The sequence below is a fragment of the Contarinia nasturtii genome, unplaced genomic scaffold (genome assembly GCF_009176525.2).
Source record: "Contarinia nasturtii isolate CC-2019 unplaced genomic scaffold, AAFC_CNas_1.1 Cnas_scaffold_568, whole genome shotgun sequence".
NCBI classification, from domain to species: domain Eukaryota; kingdom Metazoa; phylum Arthropoda; class Insecta; order Diptera; family Cecidomyiidae; genus Contarinia; species Contarinia nasturtii.
In genome coordinates, this window is record NW_022197919.1 from 1 (window position 1) to 9,678 (window position 9,678).

The following is a 9,678-nucleotide window of genomic DNA, read 5'->3' on the forward strand; positions in this document are numbered from 1 at the left end:
ATTGTCTTATATATGTTTTTGAAAAAACTTAAATAGTGACCCTCGTAAAACCAGGATAATTCAAATTTCATTTATCGAATAAATGTTTTTATTAGTACTTTATCAAAATTATCTGCTTTCGTTAAATGTCAACTTATGTAATTCATCGGCAGTAAATAGTTTTATCCTTGCAAAAATACGTATTTCAATGCTTAAAAGAAAACATAAACACAAAAAAGTCTTTCGGCACTCTCTCGTTTTAATCATGTTCCGGCCCTGGTCCCATTTTACCAAAGTCATCGATCATCAAAACACATTCAAAAGGACACATCATTATGGATCACTTCTAAAAATGCTATTAACTGAATAAATGCACAATGTGTCGAAATATTAACAATTGTGTAATTGATGTGATCATAATGATGGTCCATTGTCAGTTTAGAAGAAGCTCGCTTTAATTTTTTGAAAGAAATAATTTCGATATTACCGTGTTGGAAGAAAATTCTGAAAAAACGGGAGGATCGCAAAATATTTATTGAAAAACTGGAACGGTTCAAGAGATAATTTTGGTAAAATATCTATAAGCTAGGGAATGAATGGAAGATTTAAGATATTTTTTTTCATATTCTTGAATTTTGCAGGCAATAACGGATATTTTTGAAGGTATATTCCCATATACGGAGGATAATCAAACTGTGAGCTCACAGAATTTTCATATGTTTCTGGTATAGTACACCTCTTATTTTTTTACAAATCTCCTTTATAACTACATTTTTATCCGGTAATTTCAGGTAGAGTACCAGAAGGAATTTTTCGGAAAGGATCAGAAGGCGGTAATTTTCATAAAAATCTCTAATATTTTTGTAATGATTTCTTTAAAACACCTATATAATTTCATTTCTTATCTGGTAATTTCAGGTATCAAACTTTATTTGTGATTTTATTCAAGATCCTCAACGCGAAATACAAGAACCTTATTTTACAATTTCTGAGGTACATTGAAGATTACTTTTCAATTTATAACGTGGGTTGATAAGTTTTTAGAATCGGACACTAGATGGCGACACAAGTAAATATCCATCTCATTTTAAGAAAGAGCCATCCATTTTAGGAATGCCAACGGAATTTGAGCCAAATTTGTTCATGGAATCAGTGGTTACACCACTTGAAGGAACATAACCTCAAAATCGGACCAAATTCTTTATTTCAAAGGCCGGGCTGGATGCAAAACTATTTCTCTCTCCAGGGGATAGATAATGTTCTCACCAGATAATGATCTCACCAGTTCACACCAGAAATATGAAGTTTATACGTTTTCAACTTGATGAAATTTCGCCACTTCCCGAGGCGGTTTTTGGTTACAATTTAAAAGTATACATTTCCGTGAAAAAACAGTATTTTCTTGATTCAAAAAATGCAAAAACGACAAGGATTCTTTGGCATTGCTTCATTCCATTCAAGATAATAAAGCAATATTTTGAACAATACACTTCCAAGAAATACGAGCTAGAGCCAAAAACTCGATTTCTTGACCTTTTGCCTCATAATGCATTAAATGGATTCAAACAGACATCAGCAGTTAATAATAAATAAAAATATCAATTTGATTAATGCATAAAATCCATTTAACATCGCTATAAAGTCGCCCCTTGATTCCGCTCTGGGAATTACGGAACTCGTTACGAGTGATTTTTATTACCCAAAAATTGAAGTAATAAATTTCCAAAACTATTCTACGGAATGTTTGAGATCTAGTCTGGATTATTAACGCGAATAGTGCAGTCTTTTTTAAGAAAAAACTGGAGGTTGGTCCCTTCCAACAGTTGTAATTTCCGAGTCCATGAACAGATTTGGCTCAAATTTCGTTGTCACTCCTAAAAAGGATGGCTCTTTCTAAAAATGAGATGGATATTTACTTGTGTCGCCATCTAGTGTCCGAATCTAAGAACTTATCAACCCACGTAGTATTATACTCAGTGGGCATTTGAACGCGTTAAAATAACGCGTTACACCGTTTTTTTTAGTGTATCGTTTACACTTTTATGTCGACACTTTTGTATGGAAGTTTTACACTACTTTTATGGTGTATATTTTACACTGATAGTGTATAGCAAGTCATGTATACCATTACACCACAGATAAATACTTTAACCAAAATCATGTCCAAAATACATTGCAAAAAATTTCGGTATATTTTTTTCACGAACGGTGTAAAATTTTCAAGTTTTCGATAGAAGTTAAAAGTATATTTTTCTAGTCAACAAATTTAATAATTTTTCCTCTGTAAGACTACAATATTTTGGATTTTTTGTCGTTTCTATGCCCAAAAAATTAAAACGAAAGGTAGTTCTTCGACTGAAATTTGAAACTACACCCTCTAAAATTTATGCGCCTTTGATATTATGCCGATTTAATAAAAATACTTTTTTTGAAAATTTGCAATTTTTTCTCATTTTTCATTTTTACTTCAAAAAAGCAATTTTTTGCTCTCAGATCATGAAAATATTGAAAGATAAGCAATATTGCAATAATTTAAGTCCCAATATTTATGAAATTAATTCATTTTAATATTCTTGAAGATGTGATTACAAACATGTCCTCCATATTTCCATACTTCACACGACAAAAGTTATCAAAAATATGGCTGCAGTGTATATTTTCCCTTTTTTCAGTGAATTGATTACACTGGAGATTTTTGGTTGAATCGGCACACTATTTTCGGTGTAAGGTATACACACTAAAAGTCTGATGTATATTTTTCACTACTTACGGTAGTGGTGTATATTATGCTCCAAAATCCAGTGATTTATTTATACCATGCGTGTTTAATTTACACTAGATGATAGTGACGCCTGCGCTACTTAAATTTCGTGTATATTTTTCCTGTAAAATTTAATTTCAAGGTTTCTTTTACACTAAATATCGCAGTGTATTTAATACACCGAAATTTACACCAAAAAAATGGTAAAAATACGTTTAATAATTCAAATTTTGCTTGAATACACCAAAATTGGGCAAATACACCGAAATTTTTTGCGATTTTACACTACTTTGAAAAATTTTGCCCACTGAGTAATACTGCATATTAACATACTTCATTCGAATAAATGAAGAAAAAGTTTATTGTTCATTTATATACATGGTGTCTCATATATCAGGCTCTTTATCGAATTTCGAAAAACCCTTTGGGGGTATGTTTGGGGTAAAAAATAGAAAATAAGATTTCCGGAGTGTCAGTGCCTCATATGGGGTTAAATCTTACAAAGTCGATTTTACACTTTTTTGGTCGAGAATTCTTGAAAAAAGGTGTATGAGAAACATATCAATTCTAATGTAGTTTTGTATGCTGATTCCGAATTTTTTGGGGCTTCAGGTAAGAAAATCACACCTTGGGGGTCTTTGACCCGCGACTCTCTTAGGGGTGAGAGGACTTGGAGGGCAGGGATCCAAAAAAATTTCTCTCGTAATTCTGAACAACTTTGTAGTACATTTTTTTTTGATCCGATGAAGTTTCGCAAAATTGGGGGTACCTCCACCCCTCTGGGAGAAAATTCAAAATTCTGCTCGGATAGAAATTTTCTATTTTTTACCTCCAACATACCCCAACGAGTTTTTCGAATTTCGCACGCCCTGATAGTGAGCCTGATATAGGTATGAGACACCCTGTATAGTATGATATAAAATTTAAACTAATGATTTAAGCATTTACGAGGGTACCTCCTTAATTATTGAGAAAATAATTAATTTCTTAATTATTTCTTAATTGCTTTTCGAAATATTCGCCATGATGATCGATACACTTTTGCATTTGATGAAACCATTTGTCGTAGCACTTATGCTACTCCGAAACCAAAACGTGTGTTTTGAACGCATTAACTGCTTCTTGTGGTGTTGAAAATCGTTCACCACGTACTTTATTCTTCACGCTCGGGAACAAAAAGAAATCGTTGGGTGCCAAGTCAGGACTGTACGGCGGATGACCCATCAATTCGATGTTTTGAGTGGACAAATATTCAGTTGTTTGATGAGATGTATGAGAGCTCGCATTATCGTGATAAAGAATTATTTTGCGACGGCGGTTGTTTTATCTTATTTCACCAAACACTTCGGGCAAACAAATGGCGGTATACCAATCAGAATTGACGGTCTTACGATCCTCTAGTGGAACTGTTGCCACATGACCATTTCTCCCGAAAAAACAGGCGACCATCGAACAACTTTTGTTGGGTTATCTTCACTTTGGAAGACCCATACAGTTGACTGCTGTTTACTTTCGGGCTCATACGCATATATCCATGATTAGTCACCTGTGCATATGGTATTGACATTTTTGGAAGCACCGCGATCGAATTTTTTGAGCATTTCTTTGCACCAATTCACACGAGCCTCTTTTTGAGCAATTGTCAAATTATTTGGAATCCAACGCGAGCAAATCTTTTTCACGGCTAAATGTTCATGTAAAATTGTATGTATTCTGTGGGTTCAAGTGCCTAGGGATGCCTCAATCTCACGGTATGTCACATGACGATCTTCCATTATCAGTTCACGCACAGCATCGAATATTTCTGGAAAAACAACTGATTTTGAACGACTTTCTCTAAACTCATCTTCGAGCGAACGACGACCATGATTGAATTCTATGAACCAGCGATATACAGTGGCCTCAGATGGTGCTTCATCGCCATATAAAAATTTAAGTTCATTGATTTGGATAATCCTCGTCGAAAGTTGTGATAAATAATTGCACGAAAATTTTCTTTTGTTAATTTCATTTTTTGGCTGAGACGCAATTTACATGTCACTGTAAACAATACAAATAGCGATCGTATGACAAAACCATCTGAGGACGTTCATGCTAAAAAAATGTCTAACTTTACGAATATGACAATGGTTTGCATCCGGCAACACCAAATGCTGCCAATTCTCAATAATTAAGGAGCTACCTACGTATTGTTTTTTCCAGTATCAAATTTATGTATTTGTGTCATGAATATTGAATATCCGTCTTTCAATAATTTCATATTTGAATTGTGTTCGAAATAACAATTTATGATATGTTCGAACTTGACATTTAAATTATAACAAAGAATTACATAGAAATATATTTTCCACGATAATTTTTTTTCAAATCTAGTTTACTGATTATTTATTCTCCAAGCAAAATGAGATTTGGAACAACAATTACGACAAAGTATATCAAGATATGAAGCGGCCCCTATCAAATTATTGGATTGCATCATCTCACAATACATATTTGACTGGAGATCAATTTTCAAGTGAATCATCAACGGAGGCATATGTAAGAGCATTGCGAATGGGTTGCCGTTGTATTGAACTTGATTGTTGGGATGGCCCTGAAAATATGCCTTTAATTTTTCATGGTCACACTTTTACGACAAAAATTAAATTTCGAGATGTAATTAAAACTATTAAGGAGCATGCATTTGTAACATCTGAATATCCAGTGATTCTTTCGATCGAGCAAAACTGCTCGCTTGCGCAACAACGCAAAATGGCTCATGCTATGATTGAAGTATTTGGTGATATGTTACTCATCCAAAGAGTTGATAAAAATGAATATCAATTACCCTCACCACATCAACTACGGCGTAAAATTATTTTGAAACATAAAAAACTTCCAGAAATCGAAGAAGATTCTGGTTCTCGTTCTGCAGATGAAACTGATAATGTCCGTAATATACCGAAAGAAGGTCGTCTTTATCTTCTAGATCCAGTAGATAAAGTATGGAATTTATATTTATTTGTACTAACGCAGCACAAACTTATGTATAAGCCAGATCCTGATGAGTTGCGTGATGATGAAAGTGAAACGCATCTTTCAAGACCCAATGAAAGTGTAGTAAACAAGGTATACATTGATTATGATCAAACCATTTTTTAGATTATTTTTCTATTATTTTCTAAACGGAACGAAATATGGAACATTTTCTGCTTAATTTTGCGGCCACTTGGAAAAACATGATTCAAGTTCAAGATATGTAAAAAATTTCAATTTCACCGACGCTTTGAAGCATAGACAAGCCATGATTTGGAGACAAGAAGAGAGCTACGAATTGACACTGAACTCTGGCATTGTCTATCTGTCTCTCTGTGGTTTTTATGCTAGGGGTTAGACACATGTTCAAGATGATGAATCTGTTCGGTTTTGATGATTTTTATGATTCAACGAGTCCAAGTTGGCGAAAGACACATAGGAACATTTTTTAAAACATAACAAAAAAATCATAGAACTACTACACAGAATTTTCCGAAGATTTTACAGTACTCTGAGATTACACCGATTATGATTCTCAGTGTCTAACCTCTACCTTTTAAGTGCAAGTACAAATTGGTACGATACACGAGCGAGATTCCATCATCATGCAAAATCACAAATCACAACTCATAATACACTGTCAGTTTTTAGCCGTAGGTCTTAATGGGAAACGTGGGACCGTACTACTAAGAAAAACAAACTACTCGACATCCATATTTTGAATTTTTGAGTGAAGAGCCACACAAATTTTAAATAAATTACACCTTGAAAATCAGAGTTTGAAATAATGATAAGTTTTTTCAATTCATTTATTTGAAAATCAATTACCATTAGTTAATGTAAATTGAAATTACCAATTTATTTTTTTCAATTCATCAAATTGAATTTTCAATTACCATTTACATTCAAATTGAGAAATGAATTGAAATTCGTGAAGTTGCAGAGATTCTAGTTGGCTCCCATATTACTACTCTCGATTGTTTTCAATTTTTTACCGTCAATTCATTTATAATAACATTTTGAATGTAAATTAAAATATATATATATTTAAAATTTAATATTAATATACAAATTAAAAAAATTAAAATTTGAAACTGTTTTCATTGCTGCGATTTCTTTTAAACCTATTGACACACCAACCGTTATTGTTGAATGTGCGCATTCAAATATTAACCTCACTTTTAACATTAGCTATGCACAAATGCCGCATAAGGCATCAATCTCTGCAACTTCACGCAATTGAAATAAATTTCAATTCATTTATCAATTTGAATGTAAATGGTAATTGAAAATTCAATTCAATGAATTGAAAAAAATAAATTGAAAATTTCAATTTACATTAACTATTGGTAATTATAATTGAATGAATTGGCATTGAAAAATTCGAAACACTGTTGAAAATTGACTTTGTCATATTTTCCTCATATTGCCTCAACGGCTACATATGCGTGCCCACTTCAAAAAGTTAGTAAACCATTACGTCAATCGTACATCTAGAGATGTTGGGGACTGTATAAAATATCATTTTCATATTTTTTTTATTATTTGTTACTAATTTCAATAACTTAATTTTTGTATGTGATGCACCCCCAGGTAGTAAATGATGAGTTACACTTTGGTGAGAATTGGTTTCATGGTAAATTAGAAGGTGGTAGAGATGAAGCTGAACAACTATTAAAAGCGTACAAGCATCTGGGAGACGGAACGTTTTTGGTTAGAGAAAGTGCAACATTTGTAGGAGACTATAGCATATCTTTTTGGAGACGAGATCGGCCACATCATTGTCGAATTAAATTAAAACATGTGAATGGCATTACGAGATATTATCTAGTGGAGAATTATATTTTCGACAGTTTGTATAGTCTTATTATGCACTATCGTCAAAATTTGCTGCGAAGCTCGGTATACTCGATTTTATCAAACCCACTTTGAATCCTCTTAAAAACACTTGATTATATATCTTTAAACATTTTAGGAATTTTATATAACATTAAGGGAACCCGTTCCACAACCAAAGAAACATGAGAATCAAGAATGGTTTCATCCGAACACAACGAGAGATCAAGCGGAAGCGGCATTATTACATTTGCAGAGTGATGGTTCTTTTTTGGTGAGAGTTAGCGAATATAGCCAGCAAACATCATGGTAAAGATTTTTAATCAATTCTGAGATGCAAATGGCAAAGTTCCACCCACTTTAAACGTCCAGAAAGCATGAAATTCAGTGATATATAACTGTGCCACACTTGAATTAATTCTATTTTCGACGACAGGTGGTAGGAATATGCATCTCATTTTTTTCTTGGCTCCATTGACTCATTTTAATTAACCTTTTTTTCTCCTTTCATTGTAACTGAAACTTCACATATATGTGGCGTTTTTTCGGCCCGTAACATGTGCCTGTCATGTTTGTTTTTGCTTTAACAATTATTTACTGCTATAGCTCCACCATTTATGTTGTTTCTTTTACGTAAGTTTTTTGATATGTTCTGAAATCAATATATATAGTACGACTTCCGTCTTTCGATTATCCGTAACCTTTGGTGAAAAAACACATAGATTTGTTGAATTTTTTCCAAAGATGTTTGAAGTACTAAATTGCAACCATATTTTGATTAAAAACAAACTTTCGATAAAAGTTATAATTCGATGCTCTTTCTGTTTTTGATAGTCCATCGGAATGATTGGTCCCATACTCTACGAGGTTGTGCTATATATATCTATAAATTACTTTTAAATTTATAAATACATATTTCATTTAAATTCAATTAAGAATTCTTTCTCAAAAAGGGCATATCGAAAGGTTAAACATTGTCGCATAAATGTTGAAGGACGTTTGTATGTTGTTGGTGAGCTTCTATTTGAAAGTCTGGTAACACTTGTTAATTATTATACAAGGAATCCACTATATCGAAATGTGAAGTTAACTTTCCCCATATCAAAGGATATGATCAAAACGATGTTGAAAAAGTACATCAGTGGAACAACGGTAAGCTTCATATTTTCTAGGGGTAGACACCTATGAATTCAATGTTATTTACGTGATTTCTTTGAATTTTTCGATTGCATTGATTCCTCGATTTGGACAAAAAGTCCCTCAACATTGGACATAAAGCTCAAATACAATTTTAGCAATCCACAGAGATCACAGAGATCGTAGAAATCACAATTTTTCATAGAAATTTTCTTCGCTTTTCAAATTTATCGCTTCCTATATCGCATTTTATTTGTATTTTTTGGTAAAATATGTGAATATTTGGGAATATATTAAATAAATAAATATTAATAAATATGTATAAATAACTAAATTTTATACAAAAAATTAAATCGGTATTTTTGAAAATAAAATGCCAATGATTGTGCGAACGATTTTTCGAAGGCATAAAATTTGAAAATTCCGTAACTTTTGTGATACCTGTGAGTTTTCTACCAACTATTATTTTCGTCACAAAATTGATATCAAAAATTTTATGTTTCAAGTTTTGGTTTCGTCACTCGTTCTTCCCCTCGATAGAGGTTTTTCATTTGATATCAATAGTTTTGTAAGCGCTATTTTTTAAGAATTTGAATCTTTTTCAAATACAATCGAGATATGAATTTTTCGGGTTTTTTTGGATCAAAATGATATAAAATATGGTTCATAATGGTGCGGAGAAAAAGTAGCTCTTATTTTTCTCCAAATAATACTGCAACGTGAAATTTTTTTCACATGGTTTATTTGTTGTAATACAACAAATAAACTATTAATAAAAAACTTTATGTTGCAGTATTAAAAACTAAACAATTTCTATACAATTGTAAAGTCAACAATCGAAAATCATGTCCAGTTAAAAACAAAAATCATCAGGAAGCAACCGATATGGTTTAATAGGCCACTAATCGAGTTGAAAAACAAAGTCAGCAAAGCTCATCGGATTAAAAATA

General features: G+C 32.4%; 1 protein-coding gene across 1 annotated transcript; it reads left to right on the forward strand.

Annotated features, from left to right (window-relative positions):
- Window positions 1–111: 111 nt before the first annotated feature.
- LOC116339971 (1-phosphatidylinositol 4,5-bisphosphate phosphodiesterase gamma-1-like) lies at window positions 112–8,743 on the forward strand (the record flags this gene model as incomplete). The annotated part of the gene is made up of 8 exons (XM_031766062.1): window positions 112–704; window positions 771–812; window positions 898–972; window positions 5,114–5,848; window positions 7,349–7,657; window positions 7,731–7,900; window positions 8,198–8,224; window positions 8,545–8,743. Coding segments are annotated over exons 1-8 (1,566 nt in total), but the record flags the coding sequence as incomplete, so codon positions are not given.
- Window positions 8,744–9,678: the final 935 nt, after the last annotated feature.